The sequence below is a fragment of the Phaenicophaeus curvirostris genome, chromosome 4 (assembly GCF_032191515.1).
Source record: "Phaenicophaeus curvirostris isolate KB17595 chromosome 4, BPBGC_Pcur_1.0, whole genome shotgun sequence".
Taxonomy (NCBI): Eukaryota; Metazoa; Chordata; class Aves; order Cuculiformes; family Cuculidae; genus Phaenicophaeus; species Phaenicophaeus curvirostris.
Window position 1 is genome coordinate 44,970,474 of NC_091395.1, and position 18,846 is coordinate 44,989,319.

At 39.6% G+C, this 18,846-nt stretch overlaps 1 protein-coding gene across 2 annotated transcripts in view; it reads left to right on the forward strand.

Annotated features, from left to right (window-relative positions):
• The first annotated feature begins 916 nt into the window (after window positions 1–916).
• TLR3 (toll like receptor 3) overlaps window positions 917–18,846 on the forward strand; it is a 165,404-nt gene continuing 147,474 nt past the window's right edge. Inside the window, exons 1-4 of one of the 2 annotated variants that reach the window (XR_011337364.1) lie at window positions 917–1,436; window positions 2,795–2,986; window positions 3,972–5,797; window positions 6,443–6,762. Coding sequence is in view for 1 of the 2 variants with exons in the window: in XM_069855908.1 (XP_069712009.1) it covers window positions 996–1,436; window positions 2,795–2,986; window positions 3,972–5,797; window positions 6,443–6,671 (2,688 nt within the window). In the remaining variant the exon portion in view is untranslated. Of the gene's footprint in view, window positions 1,437–2,794; window positions 2,987–3,971; window positions 5,798–6,442; window positions 7,022–18,846 lie in introns of those variants that run through there. The other variant, XM_069855908.1, reaches the window with a different exon arrangement.

Below are 18,846 nucleotides of genomic sequence, written 5' to 3' on the forward strand. Positions count from 1 at the left end.
CTTACAGTTCTATTCCATTCAGAATTTGTGTGGAATTATTTTTTTTTCTAATCCAGTACACCTGTGTTTCAAGTTCACCGGGTGAATTTAAATCTTATCGATACTACATCAAAACTGAATAAAATATGAAAAAGCTTGAGATTCATCAGAAATTGAATGCCTAAAGAGACAGAGACATTGAATACTACAGCACCAGTGGACAGAGGTTGGTATCCTAATAGAAATACTGAAAACACATGAGGTGGGGTTTATACATTTTTAAATCTGTAATTTTTCCTATAAGTATTTGGATAAATGTATTGAATCTACTGCCACTGTTTTCTCTACATCTTGGCTCCCTTCCTTTTCTTCCTCTGATTATGTTGAAACTGATTTATTTTGTCTGCTCTTTCTCATAAACCTTTCTACAGTCTAGTATGCCTTCCTTCGCTACTAGATGGTTAGAATTTTGTGTGACTAGCTTGTGAAAGAAAAACTTGCGAGAACTGTAAAATAACTGCATATAACTGTAAATACTATTAATATAGTTATGCTCAGAGCACAGTGATTAGCCATGGGGGGGTTATTTAAATATAAATATTTATCAGTATGATTAAGGTCAAAGCTCAGTGATCAACACTGAGGGGCCTGTGTATAATTTGTCATTTTTCTTGTATTTTATACATGTTAAAGCAATGAAAAATTAATCAGAAAAGGGAAAATGGCTGGAAATTTGCACTGATAGTAGATAAAGTGTTGGAAACTTTTTGAACATAATTATTTTTATGTAAGACGCTACTATTATTTTTAAAGAAAAATCTTAATTTAGAGAGATTTAAACATACATTTTCTGTAGAAATGAATGCTAATTTATGGGTCAAAAATACTGAGTGTTTGCTTAGTGTAAAACTACGTAGGTTTTGAGCCTGACTTGCTTAGTCTTCTATTTAAGACACAAGCTGTGTCAAAACAATTGTAACTTGTAATATGTTCATTTTGCCTTTGCAGATAAAACAATGGGAAGTGATGTTCTTTGGTGGAGTAGCTTGTCTGTCAGACTGGTGTCTGTCTGTTTGCTGTGTGCATCAGCTGGAAAGCAATGTCAGGTCCGAAATGAAGTGGCTGACTGCAGTCACCTAAAGCTGACTGAAATTCCTTCTGATCTCCCAAGTAACATAACGGGTTTGGACATTTCTCATAATCAGCTAAGACTGCTAGGTCCTGCAAATCTGACCAAGTACAGCCAGCTGGTTTACTTGGATGTTGGCTACAACTCCATCTCTAAACTGCAACCAGATTTGTGCAAAAATGTGCCCCTGTTGCAGATTCTGAAGTTGGAGCATAACGAATTGTATAAGCTCCCTGACAGAGTCTTTGCTTCCTGCACCAACCTGACTGAGCTCAATCTAGGATACAACAGAATAGATATAAAAAATGATCCTTTCAAAGCCCTAAAGGTAAGCTTTAGAAAGGCACTTTTACATGTGAATAAAGTATAAGCAGGGCATTTATTTTCCAGTGTTTGTACAGAATTTATTTGCATCTGAAAATTGTTTTTCTAAAGAAAAGGCCTAATGGCATTTTACCTTGGAGTACACCGGAGTCTCTGCAATCCTCCATCTCCTTTTCCCTATTGCATTCCACTGAGGCTCCCTTCCATGAAGGGTTTGTGCTGAGAGAATAGCAGCAGTAGATGATGTATGGGGCAAAGTGGATAGTCTGGGATCTCAGTTGCCTGGGTTCTAAAAATGGTAGCTAGCCTAAATTCTCAAGGTCAAGGTTTTACTCAAATCACAAAGGCCACTACTTAGGGTGAACATAGTGTCTCCCAGGACTGTGGGGACTGAGAAGTAGTAAAATGGTTTTTAATTCTACCTTTGGTTTTTGTAGTAGTGTATATATGGTTGAATATTTTTCTCTGTAGTATCTATGAGTTTGGAGGACAAGCACAGATGGCAGTAAAGGACTATTCCATTGCCTTTGCACTGAGCAGGTAATTGTGCAGAAGAAAGGGCCTAAGGACAAAATAAAATAGGGACTATGTGTGAGTACTAATTGTTACACAGTGTTCTGAGGAGCATGCATGTTGTTTTGAACAAGACTAAACTCTTCTGCTAAACTTACTATTCCAGTTCAGTTCCATAAAATGCACTGGCTTCTGTCACAAGACTGCTGACTTTTGACTGAGTACAAATGAGTACAGCCAGTTTCAGTACTGGGAACAGAACTGAAGTTCTGGCATTCCTTGCTTTGCTGCTGCCCTGTTACTCACGGAGGGCAGGCTTGGGGCACCTCAAGGAACACTGGAGTCACCTTCAGGGTAGCATCTGTTCTTCTGCAGGTACAGGAGCAGTCTGAGCACATGGGCATGAATTGGAGTTTTACAAGGCATCTAGAACTTATGGTTTGCAGGCTGCTACTGCACTCTTCCCTTCCTCACTTCCATTCATGGGGATAGACCATAGTGAAGCCAGGTTTAATAAATACTGCAGTAGCTATACCTGCAGCCAAATGTAGGCTCTTCTTTTCATCACTTTATCTGGAACAGGAGGGCTTTCTGTGAATTAAGGAATTTTAGATACAGTAATTCTTTGGTTTGCAGTAGATATTTTAACAGCTTAAGACCGTGAACAAAATGAAAGTTACAGGTTTGGAAGATGCAGAAGGCTTCTTCCAGCAGGAGCTTGAAAGCTGCCGTATCTATATTACAATTTTATTTTAATTGTGTATTGCAACTGATTTGTAATCAATTAGACTTTAACACAATATAAAACAAAAATAATTTTATACTTTTCTGTTTGCATCTTCTCCCCAGAACTTAAATATTTTGGACCTCTCTCATAATTTTTTGAAGTCAGCAAACTTAGGATTGCAGCAACAGTTGGAGAACCTACGTGAACTTATGTTGGATAACAATCAAATAACTGAGTTACAAAAGGAAGACTTCAGTTTTCTTAGCAACACCTCATTGAATAGTCTTGATTTGTCATCAAATCCACTGAAAGAGGTAGGAAGCCTTTCAACAGAAATTGTCAAAGATAAACCCATTCTACCATACACAGCATTACTCCTGACCTTCAGAAGTGCTACACAGTTTTTCTCCTACTGAAATCAGCAAGAGCTGGTTCCACATAGCTCAAAGGTCTCAAGCAAGAGCTAGATCAAGTAGCTCTGTGAACTCGTACCCGTTATTTTCTATGCAGGATATTTGTTCGTAAAAGTACTCCCTCTTAACAAAATGGGGTTTTTCTCTGCCACCTACTTCACTGTTCTCTCTGACCTGCTTCTCAGTGTTACAATATGATTCTTTAAAGAGTGATGGTCAGTGTTGCAGTTCTAAATTGGTTGACCCTCAGCATATGAATACTGAATTTGCATTGAATTTGCTTGATTTTTCTTTTCCCCAGTTCACTGATCTGTAAATAACATCTGTATTGAAATTACAAGACTACTTTAAAGTGCCATAAGCTTGTACCACTGCTGAGAGGCAATCCTACTGTCTGTCTTTGCCTTGGCCACTTCATCCCTCCCTCTTTCAGATACAAACTTTAATGTACTGGATCACTGGAGAAAGTCTACACATGTTTTGGCTTAATTAGCTCATACCCAGGATGGTTCCCTGTCTGGTTCACCATGTCACTGCATGTATGGCCATACTGGCACAAGGGTACACTGTCTGGATAGGTAGATGGGACTGCTCCTTTCTCAGGCAGTGCTACCTTATGCTAGTAAGCAACTTCCTATCTTCTTCCGAAAGACTACTACTCAGAATTATGATAAATGTATTACAAATTCTACAACTATTATCACAAGAAGCATAAACTCCAAGAAGTGTTTGCTGGAATTTGGTTGTGGAAAAATGTCATTGCAGGGGTTATATTCTGCTTGAAAATTTGGTTTTGAAAACCTTTACAAATTTTGGCTTTATGGGGCTACTTTCTTAGATAGTCTCTTTATTTAGACCAATACTCTTTTTTTTCTTTTCCTTTCAGTTTCACACAGGTTGTTTACATGCAATTGGAAATCTGTTTGGCCTCATACTGAACAATATTGAACTTGGTGAAAACCACACCAAGAAACTTTGTACAGAATTATCAAACACAGCAATTCAGAACCTCTCACTGAGCCATGTGAGGCTTTCATACATTGGCAAGTCAACTTTCCAGGGACTGCAAGGGACAAATCTCACAGTTTTAAACCTTTCCCAAAATCCTCTGTCTGTGATAGAAGATGACTCATTTCAGTGGCTTTCAAGTTTACAACACTTAAACCTGAAGCATAGTAACATCCATGTATCTTCACGCTTATTTTATGGATTATCCAGCCTCAAATATCTGAATCTGATAAATTCACTTACCGGGAAAATTGAAGACTTTTCCTTTCATTGGTTATACCACCTGGAGTACCTTATAATGGATAATAACAATTTTCCAAGAATTACTGCTAATATGTTCACAGGTCTGAACAACCTGAAATACCTGTGGCTCTGTAACTGCAACATAAATTTACAAAGAATAACTAATCAAACATTTTCATCACTTGCTAATTCCAGTTTGCAGGTTCTCAACCTCACAAAAACAAGAATCTCTACAATAGGAAGTGGGGCATTTTCCTCCCTGGGACATCTGAAAATTCTTGATCTTGGTCTAAATGAAATTAGTCAAGAGCTCACAGGTCATGAGTTTAAAGGTCTCAATAATATACAAGACATTTATCTCTCCTATAATAAAAATTTGACTCTGCGAAGTGAATCGTTCATTTTTGTCCCAAGCCTTAGAAAACTGATGCTGAGGAAGGTAGGCTGCAGTAATCTGGCAATTTCTCCTTCACCTTTTCATCCTCTACAAAATCTGACTATCCTGGACATCAGCAATAACAACATAGCAAATATAAAAGATGACTTGTTTGATGGACTTCACAAACTTGACATTCTAGATTTGCAACACAATAATTTAGCCCGTCTTTGGAAACATGCAAATCCAGGTGGACCTGTTCTTTTTTTGAAAAATCTTCCCAACTTGCATATTCTTAACTTAAAATCAACTGGGCTTGATGAGATTCCAGTTCAGGTTTTCAAGGGTCTGTTTAAATTAAAAAACTTGGACTTAGGATCAAATAATTTGAATTTCCTTCCAGCAACTCTGTTTGATGACCAAACCTCTCTGAATTCTTTGAACCTTCAGAAAAACCTGATAACTTCAGTTGAAGAAAAAGTGTTTGGCCCAGCTTTCAAGAGCTTAAGAATATTAGAGATGGATTCCAATCCATTTGATTGCACTTGTGAAAGCATTGCTTGGTTTGCTGATTGGCTTAATGTGACCCAAGCATATATACCTGGACTGAAGTCCCAGTACATTTGCAACACACCACCCAAATATCATGGTAGTCTGGTGTTGCATTTTGATAGCTCAGCCTGCAAAGACAGTGCTCCGTTTAAACTCCTGTGTGTGATCAATACCACTATTGTGATGCTAGTAATTTTTATTGTTCTTATCATCCATTTTGAAGGGTGGAGAATAGCTTTCTACTGGAATATTTCAGTAAATCGAATACTTGGTTTTAAAGAACTTGACAGACAACAGGAAGAGTTTGTTTTTGATGCCTACGTTATTCATGCAAGAGAGGACAAGGATTGGGTGTCAAAGAATTTCATGTCTCTTGAAGAAGACAACCACTTTCAAATCAGATTTTGTTTAGAAGAACGGGACTTTGAAGCAGGCATATCTGAATTTGAAGCCATAATTAACAGTATAAAAATGAGCAGGAAGATTATTTTTGTTGTGACTGAACACCTCTTACGGGATCCCTGGTGCAAAAAGTGAGTAGGGTATTAAATTTTGTATCTGAAGGAGACAATAATTTAACACTTTTTTTAACAAGGTAATTTTTTTCTGGGTAATTTAAGAAAAAATACCATGCAAATTCTACTTTAATATGTTTACTTAATATATCATAACTTCAGAATAATTCCTAAGTTAATAGTTAATTGTTCCACATGTACACTAGTGGAAATTTGAATCTCTCAGTTAATATATATATATATTTTCTGAAAGTCAAGTTGTCACCTGTACAGTTTGCCTTCTTTAAAACTGCATGTTTGAAAAAGAGCAATAATGGGTGACATCACTAGTATCCAAAGATTATATTTATTTGCCTCTAAACAGGTCTTTTCACCTTTCTTATGTAGCGATCTTGAAAAGAAAAGCTCTTTGCTAAATAAGGCTATATCAAAACAGTAGACTTAGATTATATTTTAGAGGATGATTTTTTCTTTAATTAGACAGTAACTAACTTAACATGAGTACTGATAACCTTATATCATGGAATAGACTTTAAGAGCTCTATGTGAGTTCAGTACTAGAGCTTGTAATGTGCTATCATATGAGCTACTAAAAGAACTGTTTGTAATATTTTTCCTTCCACCCGAAAGCAAATATGTATTTCTGTCTTAATTTTGCTTCAGCTTTAAGGTGTATCATGCTCTTCAGCAAGCTATTGAACAAAGTCGGGACTCCATCATATTGATCTTTCTTCATGATATCCAAGATTACAAGTTGTATCATGCACTTCATCTGAGAAGAGGAATGTTCAAATCTCGCTGCCTCTTGAACTGGCCAGCCCAGAAGGAACGAGTCAGTGCATTTCATCAGCAATTAGTGATGGCACTTAAATCTAATAGTAAAGTGCACTGAATTGTAAAAGTATGGATTTGAATTATGTGTTCATCTTATTGTATATTTTCTATCATTAGAAAACTACTAAGCCTTCAGGAAAACCTGAAAATTTTTTTGTCATGCTGGAAAGATACACAAGAGTCATCATAATGTAAATTTACTACATTCATATTCTTGTGGATATCTTAATTCACCTGCACTGAAGTGACATATTAAAATAGATCATGATTGACTAATTTCAGCCTGTGTATCAAGTATGTAGTAGAAATTTTGAAAAGTAGTGAGAATGACTGATGTTCTAGGAAGAATGCCTATCTGATGTAGTGCAGAAAAGACATAAACTCTACTTTAAAGAGGATTTGTAAATGAGAATGCAATAACAATAAAATAGCTAATGCTGCTGCTTGCTTTCATAACACAAAGGGAGATCCAGTGAAATTAAAACTGCAGAGCTTTCCATGTGAAACACAGTAAGTTACATGGAAAATTATTTCTGTATTTGAAACCATGAAATGCAGCAGAGTTTCAAAATGACTTTTAAAACCTTTTTTTATTTAAGAGAAAGCCACAGAAAGAAACTTGACTCTGTAAGGAGCCTCTTCAGAACATGCAGTGAAGGATTTCTTATGCCTTCCATGCAGGGCTGGTACTAATGACTATCAAAACCAGATTTCCATACTAATGAGTCGACTGATTTAATCAATGTGGCATGATTAAAACATTTTTTTACTCTTCCCTACCGAAGTTCAGAGAGCTGGCAGAAGGACGTTTATACTGAGAGATGTCAGCTTAATTCTTTCAATGCACATAAAACTACATATGAGTCATTAAATGGAACTTGAAATTGATGTGAAATATGGCCAAGGCACAGCTGGTGCACTTGTATAGAATGGGCAATGGCACAGATATTTTTGTAGCATAACCAGATGACAACTTTGTGGGTGATGTGGTGCTACTGTAACTTCATTACTGAAATATTTGTTACCGGTGAAACAACAACAAAATAAAAATCTCCTCAAAAAAATATATAGTTTTAAACCACATTAGAAATATTAGTGGCTAGTTACATGTAGAGCGGGAGAAAAACTTCAAAAGTAGATTAATTTCAAATTTTTTGTTTCCTTTTTCTTTATGACTGTTTATAGTTTTGCTTTTGATAGCTAAAAAGAAAATTGTAAAGAAATCAGATAAAATTTTATAGTTTATTTTCTTATATATTAACCTAGCTTGTTTGTTTTGTACTCTGAAAGGATGTGCATTATGTTTGACACTGCTTGCAATTTCATAGTGTTTGAGCACAATATATTGTAAATTAGACACTAGACAGTCATTTGTATGTTTTTGTTAATATTTGACTGCTGCTCCAAGGACCTGATAAAACATTATCAACTTTTAGTAGGTGTGTTTTTTTCCTCTAGCATTTCCATCATCAACTTCAATACCACGATTACTCCCAGAATGCTTTCACTGCTTTAGGAAACAACTTCCCTATAATTTAGCACTAAACATTATAAGCAGCTTTTCTCATGATTTGTTATATACAGAGATGAAAAATGTTGGGTTTTGATAAGTTCATAGGTCTCACATTGGGAAAAAAAAAGGCAAATGAGAAAAATAATTAATGAAATAATAAATTTTTCCTGTGCTGGATGAGTGAAGGGCTGTGTAGACTGTGTTCACTTGCCCAGGAAGCCCTGAATGAAAACAAAAAAGGCTTTGTTTACAGTTGAAGTGATAGATGATGATTGCCCAATTACAGTAATAGGATTATCTCCATTGTGATGCTTTCATCTCATCTTTCTGACCTTTTCACGCAAAGTGACAAATCCTCTCTTCAGGCTTAGGCCATGAAAGTTGAGGAGGCAAGTTGGTAAGGATGGGGTGCCAGGTATGCACCATGTTAATCGTTCTTTCTCTTATTTAAAGACTAACATGTGAAAAGGTTCCTGTGTTTCGAAATCTGTAATGACAAATTGTAGCAGAATTTCTCATTCCACATCAATGTAAATTGTTTAAAGAATTTTAGCAATTAACATAGATATTAAAAGTAACATAAAGATGCAGAGGATACACGGTAAATGTCAAACTGAAATGTGCTACAAGAGGTCAGACTAGATGATTAAATGGTCTTTTCTGGCCCTTAAACCCTGACAAATGGCAGCGTGTCTAAATTCTACAAAGATTTTTCTTGTTATTATAAATGCTGCCAAAGTCAGACTCAGAGCCTTGAGAAAATTTATTATGGGTCCTTAGTTTTGTAAAATAGCTCAGAATACAAACTAAAAGTTCCCGCTAGTGAGTAAAAATAATTTTAAACAATAAAAATATATGATGATGCATTCTAAGTATTATTTTAGTACCTACTATGTAAGGTTGAGAGCAGCCCTGCTGAAAGGGACTCAGGGGTGTTGGTCGATGAGCAGCTCAACATGAGCTGGTAATGTGTGCTTGCAGCCCAGAAGGCCAACTGTATCCTGGGCTGCATCAAGAGAAGCGTGGCCAGCAGGTTGAGGGAGGTGGTTCTGCCTCTCTATTCCTCTCTTGTGAAACCTCATCTGGAGTATTGTGTCCAGTTCTGGAATCCTCAACATAAGAAGGAGATGGAACTCATGGAACAGGTCCAGAGAAGGCTACAAAGATGACCAGAGGGCTGGAGCACCTCCCGAATGAGGACAGGCTGAGAGAGGTGGTCTTGTTCAGCCTGGAGAAGAGAAGGCTCCCAGGAGACCTTATAGCAGCTTCCAGTACCCGAAGGGGGCCTACAAGAAAGATGGGAAGTACTTTTTACAAAGGCTTGTGGTGATAGGACAAGGGGGAACAGGTGAAAACTGGAGAGGGGCAGATTTAGGCTTGATATAAGGAGGAATTTGTTCACCATGAGAGTGGTGAGACGCTGGCACAGGTTGCCCAGGGAAGCTGTGGCTGCCCCATCCCTGGAGGTGTTCAAGGCCAGGTGGGATGGGGCCTTGGGCAGCCGGGTCTGGTGGGATGTCCCTGCCCATCGCAGGCAGCGTGGAACTAGATGATCTTTAAGGTCCCTTCCAACCCAGACTATGCTATGATTCTATGAGCCTATGATTATTCTTATTATTCTTAATGACTCTTTTCCTTCCTTCAAGCCCCTTCCCACTCCGTTTTTCTTATTCAAGAGCAGAACGCCACGCTGCGGCTCCCTAAGGGCAGGCTGCCGCAGGTGCCCGCCCCGCGCTTCCACAGGGCTCCTCGGTGCCGTTTGTTTAGCTTAGCAACGCCCGCGGGCGGCGGCTCCGGGTTCGCAGGCACCGGGGCTGCCCCCGCTATGAAGGTGGCTGCGCTGGAGCCGGGCTCCCTCCTGTCCGGGCTCCGCCGCCCCAGCCCGCGCCCCCCGGCCCCCGGCGGCGGGGAGGAGGCGGCGGGGAGCGGCGGCTGGCGGCGCCCGGAGTGAGTGCGCGGCCCCGGGGCCGGCGGGAGGGACCCTCTGCCGCCCCTGGGAAGCGGAGAGGCAGCTGGAGGACGAGGTGCCCGGGGATCTGGCTTAGCAGGCGGCTGGACTCGATGATCTCAAGGGTCTTTTCCAACCTAAACGATTCTGTGAAAAGAAACCTGGAAAATCGATTTTTTTATGGGGGTAGAAATGGAGTTTGAGCAGAGCGTGCTGTTCCAAAACTAAACACCGCGAGAAAAGTTTGATTTTCAACCTAGGTTTCATTTTAAACTCAATTAGATTTTAACATCTGCTCTGCTATTGGTGTCCTTTAGTAGCTAGAGAGTCTCCAGGAAAGGATGTAAAAGCTGCTTTTGCTAATCAAGGCTTGTTCCTATTTCGGTTGTAATATAGGAAAATACAGGTTGCAGGGGACTTCTGGAGGTCGTCTGTTTCGTGCTTGTGTTGCTGCAATTCCAGCATTCTGGAAATAGATCAGGTTCCTTTTGTGAGACGGAAGGTATTTTTTTTTAAAGAAGGCGACTGTGCACCCTCCTCTCCTGTGGGTTTCCCTCCTCCTCTCCTGTGGGATTCTCTTCCCTTCTCCTGTGTTTTCCTCTCCACCCCCCTTTCCCTCTTTGTGTGTCCTGAAAGGTACTGAACCTTTTTCCACACTGGAAAGCAGGAGAGCTTACTAAAGTCAGTAATAGTTTTATTGCTGTATTAGCAGAGTATTTTGTACTCTTGCAATACTGTATGTATTACATGAACTTCTATAATTACTCTTTATGTAGTCCTAAACTATGCTAGGTTTAGATATTACTGATAATGAGAAAAACATTAGATGTTTTGTCAGGTGTTAATAGGAATTGATATATTTTAGAAAGTTAAGTTTTTAACTTAAAGTTCTTTCTTTCCTTGTTAAACTTTTGGATGGAATTTAGAACATCTACTTCCAGTTTGGTTTCCTTGTAGCATAATATTTATATAATAGTCCTCTGGCTTTCTGAATCAATCTCTTGCTTTTCTGTGGCACAGAAATTGTTAGAAGATAAGCACCTTTTTAGTCCTTGTGGAATCAGATTATGGGCCTTACGGATGTCTGTGAATGCAGCTGATCTGTTTTGGAATGTGCTAGTACTGTTTGCTTTCCTAAGCTTTAGTAGCAACAATGTCTCAAAAGTCACTGTCTGCTGCTCTGTTTCAGAAAAAATTGTTTTTCTTTTATGTCTGTTTAAATTGATCTATTGCAAGGAATGTCTCTAGTTCTTCTATTGCAAGGTATAGTAATCATTCATTCATCTAATTTATCTCTTCTGGGATTTTGTAAACCTTGAGTACATCATCTCTTACCCTTCTCCAAGAGTACAAGCCTCATTAGCCTTCCTTCTGATGGTGGCTCTTTATTTCCTTAATCGTTTGTAGCTCTTCTCTTATTCTGGTATGTATTTCTTGAGATGCGATAACTTTGTGCAATATTCTGTGCGTGGACACAATGAAGTTTTACACTGCAGCAAAGTGATGCTTCCCATTTCTACCTCAGTATCCTTCCTGATGTGTACCAATGTTCTGTTGGTGTGTGGCTTTGGTTGTCACTAAATATTGAGTCCATGATGACTCCAGGATTGCTTTCTGAACTCTAACTGTGAAGCCAAACACCAGCATCATGTACAGGTGCCTTAAATTGTTTTGGTTTTTTTTTCTTTTTCCTGGACAACCATTGATAAGACATATTTGTAAATACATAGTTATCTAGATATTTATAAATTTATTTTAGCAAATTGTAAATTAATTGAAATATTATAATTGCCAGATAACTAAGGCATGTAGCACTGCAAAAATGATACAAGTAGGAACACAAACCATCCCTGATGTACTACTTTTATTTCCCCCTGCTTGCATCTGCTATGTGGGGGTTTGTTTCAGAATACATTGTAAGATCTTTTCAGGATTAAGCTTTTTCTGCATTTGTGGAGATTAGTAGCTTTTTTTTTTTTTTTAATAGGGAGGTTAATCTAGGTTGAAGTACATTGACAGAGGTCTGTGTAGAAGATATTTGATACTTTATATAAACAATACCAGAACAAAATAAACGTTGCTTGCCTGATTTCCCTAAGTTCTGAGGGTGGCAGACATTGCACCAGGCAAAACACTCTGAAAGTTCATGGTTATTCCAGACTTAAGCAGGTGTTAAATATTAAGAATCCACTGAATTCAGAAGGCTAGGGAGGCCGGATGCGTGACCACTGTACTTCCCACACATATCTTTCCCTCCTCATTTTACCAACTGGTTCCCACTAGTTGCTTTTTCATTACCAAAAATAAAGCCAAGTGTAATGCTGTGTGAGCCAGTATCCCTGTTGAAGTGCCTATGACTTTTATCATTAAAAAAAAAAAAAAAGATTAAATTCAGCCTTAAGGCAAACTAATTGTAGTGGGATGAAAAGTAAACACAACTGCTTGTGAGCAGCAAAATGCTTATTTCTGCTTGCTATTGAAATGCTTCTAACTGATATCACCTAGTCATCCCCTAAGTATTCTACTTTTGTATGCATGGTGGCATTTCAAATATTTTATTCATAGCAGTCAAGCTTATTCTGATAAGGTATTGTCTGTCTTAAAAAAAAAACAAAACCAAACCAAAACCACATCAGAAAGATGTAGAAGGAATAAGATACATCACTTTGACAAAGAAAGTCTATACCTGCACATTAGCATTTTTTAATTAGATGGTTCCACTTAAGCTTTTAGAAGAAGCATCTTAATTAAATATTGAAAACTTTGGTATTCCTTGCCTAGAGTTCTGATTCAAATTTATGAGTTACAGAAAATGTTATTATATTGTCGATAGCTACACCTACGAAGCTTTTACTTAGCCAAACAAAGATCCCTAGTGACAGGTTTTGTTGCTGTTTAAAATGTTTTAGAAGACATTGTCAGTGGCCAGTATGCTTTCATTAATAGCAATTTAACTGGGAGTAATTGATTAATAAATGGAAGGATCCATTTTATCCCTTACTTTTTTTTTCTTATGTGCTCACAAGTCGATAGTAACCTGAATACACTGAGAGTGCAAAATAGGGAAAATCTGGCACTGATTTCTTCTGGTCATTCCCAGGCACTCTGACTTTTCTGAGCTTCATATCTGCCAACTACACTAATATTGTGTAAGGCTAAACTATAGCAGTTTACATTTACTGTTTATTTACATAGTAATTGAATATTCTTCTAATCAAATTGAAGGAGAGATAGTGAATAGATCTTTTTCTTCAAATGGCAAAAAAAATTACTTTTTATTACTGTTGTTTGAAAAATATATATTCTGCTATATAAGATCATGAAATTCCTTGAGACGATAATAATATGCCTATGCCACACTTACCACAGTATGCTGGTGACACCAACATACAGAGATTCTTTTTTTTAGTAAACGTTATTTGTGCTATCCTAGCATCTTGTGATAACTAGAGGAGATAACAGTACTTACCTGATCTAAAGCTGAATTGGGCAAGGCTTTAGTATGCTGTTTAGATGTGGGTAATATTCTAGAAATGATTTGCACTGTTCCCCATTTTCAGGCTAGTTCTAACACATGGAAAACATGTTTGTGAACTTGATATAAGAAAAGTGGTCTTATCTGTAACCATGAAAATATCACTGTCTGCTGCCAGCTTTCACTTCTCAGTAGTGCAAGCTTTGGCCTTCAAAATGATTAACCTTGAAAATGTGGGTATAAGTAACTTGATGAGCTCCAGAAGAGGATGGAAACTCGGATTCTCTGTCTCTTGTTTTAACCACTAAAAGCAATAGATCTCTTTCATGTTGTAATGCATACTAACCTAGATAGAGCACTGCAGTGTTACTTAGCTGCTCATTTCCATTGAACTGATCTGAAAGAGTAAATGTAGTAATATGATGGTTTGCCATGTTCTATTTTTTTCATTGCAAATAAGTGTTAAAAAGCTTAGAGGTAAATTTTAATTTTACGTGATATTATGGAAGTCAATATTCCTCTAGATGGATGGAACTATAAATAATTCCTAGCATTTTGTAATATTGTATGTAACATAAGGCTTTTGTAATGTCTTATGAAGTTTCCAGCAAGTAGCTAATCAGCTACTGTCAAAAAAAAGAAAAAAAGAAACATAAAACCAAAGAATTCCAATTTTACTCAAAGTGTTTTTATTGCTTTCAGTTGCTAAGAACTGTTCTTGTGTAATGTTACTATTAGTATGTGTTGTTTGTAGGAAACTGTAGTGGTATGTTTACAGCCAGGCGTTTTATTTCTTATCAGGATCATTAGTGTTAGCCATGGAAAGGAGAACAGGAAATGCCTGGGGGATGTACTGTTATGCTTAGCTGTTACTGAATTCCTCTCAAATCTTGTGAGTTGGGGGGCTAGAAATGCATTCTATTTTACAATGTCTATAATACTTTTCTATTGCTCGTCAGTGTACAGTTTGGTGTGCAATTGTGAGGTTATCCTTTTTAGTTTAGCTTTGGCCCATAGTGGCACCAGATCAAAAAAAAATTTTTTTTCCAATATTTCTGGTAAGGTAGAAGATTCTTGGATCCTGCAGTAGTTTGTTGGAAGTTTGTGGCCTTTTCAGTGATCACACCTATCACTTTTATCAAGTTCTAAAGGAGTCTGAGATTTCTTGTCTTCACAAAATACTCAAGTTGGAACTGAATGACTCAGTCTTGTCTACCTATTGCCAGAATCTTGTTGGATAATTATTGAAGTGGTGTGAATGTGTACATGTATGGTATATGGATTATAGTGGAGAGGATTTCTTTGCTGTTTTCACTCCCTTACTTAAAGACACATCCGCAAATTAAAATAAATGCCTTTGACTTGTGTATGGGGACACAGCTGAAATGCTGCTATGCATATTTGTTCTGTTCATAGGTGCTAATGTGAGGTGAAAGCTGGTTAGCTGCTGGGTGATGTAGTGGCAGTGAGGAATAGATGATTAGCTCAGTGACTTAATGACTCTTCTTAGTAATCAGAAAGTGGTAGTATGCATGAGGAATATCTCATGGATGCACAGCAGATTTCCTAACTGAACATTGTCCATCATCAGCCTCTGCTCTGGCTCTATTTCATCTCTATTTCATCATGTTTACATGCTGCTCTGGGAATGTACTGCGAGATTGGTTAGTACTGGAGATAAGCACTGGAAAAGATGTGTACACAGTACTGGCAGCATTTCAATTGTATCCTTACTTTTGTTGCTTATGGCTACAGAATTGGAGGGAGAAGCTTCTGCCATGTAGTACTTCGGCAGAGTATGAGAGCACTTGCTTATGTTTTACACTGAATGTTAATGGTAACCTAGCAGATGAAATAAAAGTATTGAACATTACTGGGTTGCTTAAGTGAACAAAAGTGAAAGTACAATTTCCATCATGTGAAGAACAGACAAAGTGCAGTGGTTATCTTTCTGAACATTATAAGCTCATTATCTTGAACTCACTGCAAAATGCTGTAAAGTGCTTAAGGTATTAATCTACCAGCAGTCCTGACCGGGGAAGTTCCACTTGACTGCAGGCTGACAAATGTTAAGCCCATTTACAAGAAGGGCTGTAGGGAGGACCCAGGAAACTACAGGCCTGTCAGTCTAACGTCGATGCTAGGGAAAGTCATGGAGCAGGTGATCTTGAGTGCTACCACACAGCACACACAAGACAACCGGGTGATTGGGCCCAGTCAACATGGGTTTATGAAAGGCAGGTCCTGCCAAACTAACCTGATCGCCTTCTATGACAAGGTGATCCACTTAATGGATGAGGGAAAGGCTGTGGATATAGCATATGTGGACTTTAGTAAAGCCTTCAACACCATTTCTCACAGTATTCTGCTTGAGAAACAGGCTGTCATTGGCCTGGACAGGCACACCCTCTGCTGGGTAAAAAACTGGCTGAATGGTGAGGCCCAAAGATTTGTGGTAAATGGAGTTAAATCCAGTTGCAGGCCGGTCACAAGTGGTGTTCAGCAGGGCTCAGTGCTGGGTCCAGTTCTGTTCAATATCTTGATCAGTGACCTGGATGAAGGAATTGAATGTATCCTTACTAAGTTGGGAGGAAGCATCAAATTGCTTGAGGGTAGGGAGGCTCTGCAAAGGGATCTGAACAGGCTGGATTCGGCCGAGACCAACAAGATGAGGTTTAACAAGGCCAAGTGCAGAGTCCTGCACTTGGGACACAACAAACCTGTGCAACACTACAGGCTTGGGGAAGAGTGGCTAGAAAGCTGCCTGGTGGAGAAGGACCTGGGGGTGTCGATTGACAGCGGGGTGAATATGAACCAGCAGTGTACCTAGGTGGCCAAGAAGGTCAATAGCATCTTGGCTTGTATCAGAAACAGTGTGGCCAGCAGGACCAGGGAGGTGATTGTGCCCCTGTACTCAGCACTGGTGAGACCTTACCTTGAATACTGTGTTCAGTTTTGGGTCCCTCACTACAACAAAGACATGGGGTCCTGCAGTGTGTACAGAGCAAGGAAACTGGTGAAGGGGCTGGAGAGCAAGTGTGGGAACTGGAGCTGTTTAGCCTGGCAAAGAGGAGGCTGAGGGGAGACGTTATCACTATCTACAGGTATCTGAAAGGACAGTTGTAGAGGGGTGGGGGCTGATCGCTCCTCCCAAGTGACAGGTGATAGGCTGAGAGGGAATGGCCTCAAGTTGGGCCAGGGGAGGTTCAGATTGGATATTAGGAAAATTTCTTCAATGAAAGGATTATCGAGCACTGGAACAGGCTGCCCAGGGAGGTGTTTGAGTCACGTCCTTGGATATATTTAAAAAGCAGGTAGATGAAGTACTTAGGGATATGATTAAGTAGGGGATGGGTATGGTTGGACTTGATGTTCTTAAAGGTCTTTTCGGACCTAGTGATTCTATGATTCTAAACCAGAGACTTACTGAACAGCTTTATGGCTTGAAATGAAAGTTGTTTATATTAGAAGCAGACAGATCACGTTACTTTATGGGATGGTTGTAGCGATCATTAAACTTTGTGAAATCTGAAAATTTCAACATAAAAGATGTTTTATTGTGAAAGTCAAAGCAAGCTTTAAATAGGCTATGAACATAGATGGAGGATTGTTTCTTTGTTTTTTGGTAGTGTCTTTCTTCTAAGCCAAACACTATAGAAGGCTGCTACAGAGGACTAACAAGCTGTAGATTGTGATGTTGGGAAGCACTGAGCAACCACAGTTCTGAGATTCAGGTTCTGAGAGAACGTGGTGCTACCTAGAAGGAAAGAGGAGTGATGGTTCTGAGCTGCCGTGGGCCCTTCACTTAACATATAGCTGGCTAAGACTTTTTTTCTTCTATGTCGCCGTTGTGCAGTTATTCCCCAAAACTGAGATATAAGATCAAACCATAGCCTTCTTGGAGGCCATTTGCCTGCCTACTGTCACAGTAATGTTACCATGACATAATGATGATGTATATTGATCATCTGTGTTGCACTGATGAAAACAATGATATTCCTTTGGCAAAGGCTTTCAAGATCACCTCCTCTCTGGCGCTGAAGGCAGCGTATTCCAAAGTTATCTTTGAGAACCAAGGATTTTATGATTATTTAGGAAAAGATTTTTAGCTACCTATGACGAAAATTTACATTGAGGCAAATTATGTTAATTTAGTCAGATCAAAAATCTTGTTACCTGAAAATTCACTAACAGTTCAACTGTATGAATGCTCCCAGGATAGTCTAATCATCAAAGCATCAGTAACCCATTTATAGATCCAAATATAGTACATAAAGATACTTTTCCTTTTGAAAGGGGAAAGGCTCAATCAGATGGTCTGATTAAATGCTAACAGTAACAGCCTCCTCTTTCCAAGCTACACAACCCCAGTTCCCTCAGCCGCTCCTCATGTGACTTGATCAGCCCCTCCATAGATTCATAGAATCATAGAATGGTTTGGGTTGGAAGAAGCCTTAAAGATCATCTAGTTCCAACCCCCCTGCAATGGGCAGGGATGTTCCACTAGCTCAGGCTGCCCAAGGCCCCATCTAACCTGGCCTTGAACACCTCCAGGGACGGGGCAGCCACAGCTTCCCTGGGCAGCCTGTGCCAGTGCCTCACCGCCCTCATGGTGAAGGAATTCCTCCTTACATTAAGCCTAAATCTGCCCCTCTCCAGTTTATACCTGTTCCCCCTAGTCCTATCACCATAAACCTTTGTAAAAAGTCCTTCGCATCTTTCTTGTAGCCCCTTCAGGTACTGGAAGCTGCTATAAGTCTCCTGGGATCCTTCTCTACTCCAGGCTGAACAGTCCCAACTCTCTCAGCCTGTCCTTGTATGGGAGGTGCTCCAGCCCTCTGATCATCCTTGTAGCCCTCCTCTGGACCTGTTCCAACAGCTCCATCTCCTTCTTATGTTGAGGATTCCAGAACTGGACACAATACTCCAGATGAGGTTTCACAAGAGAGGAATAGAGAGGGAGAATCACACTTCTTTTGATGCAGCCCTGGATACGGTTGGCCTTCTGGGCTGAGTGCACACATTGCCAGCTCACGTTGAGCTCCTCATCAATCAGCACCCCTGAGTCCTTCTCTGCAGGCCACTCTCAATCGCATCATCCCCCATCCTGTACTGAAATAGGGGATTGCCCCGACCCAGGTGCAGGACCTCGCCCTTGGCCCTGTTGAACCTCATGAGATTCTCCCAGCTTCGCCGCTCTGCGTTCCGAGGCGGATCCGCACCCACCCGTCCCGCCTCGGGCGACCGTTCCGGGCGGGGCCGGGGGGGCCCGTCCGCGGGGCCTGCGGGGCGGGCGC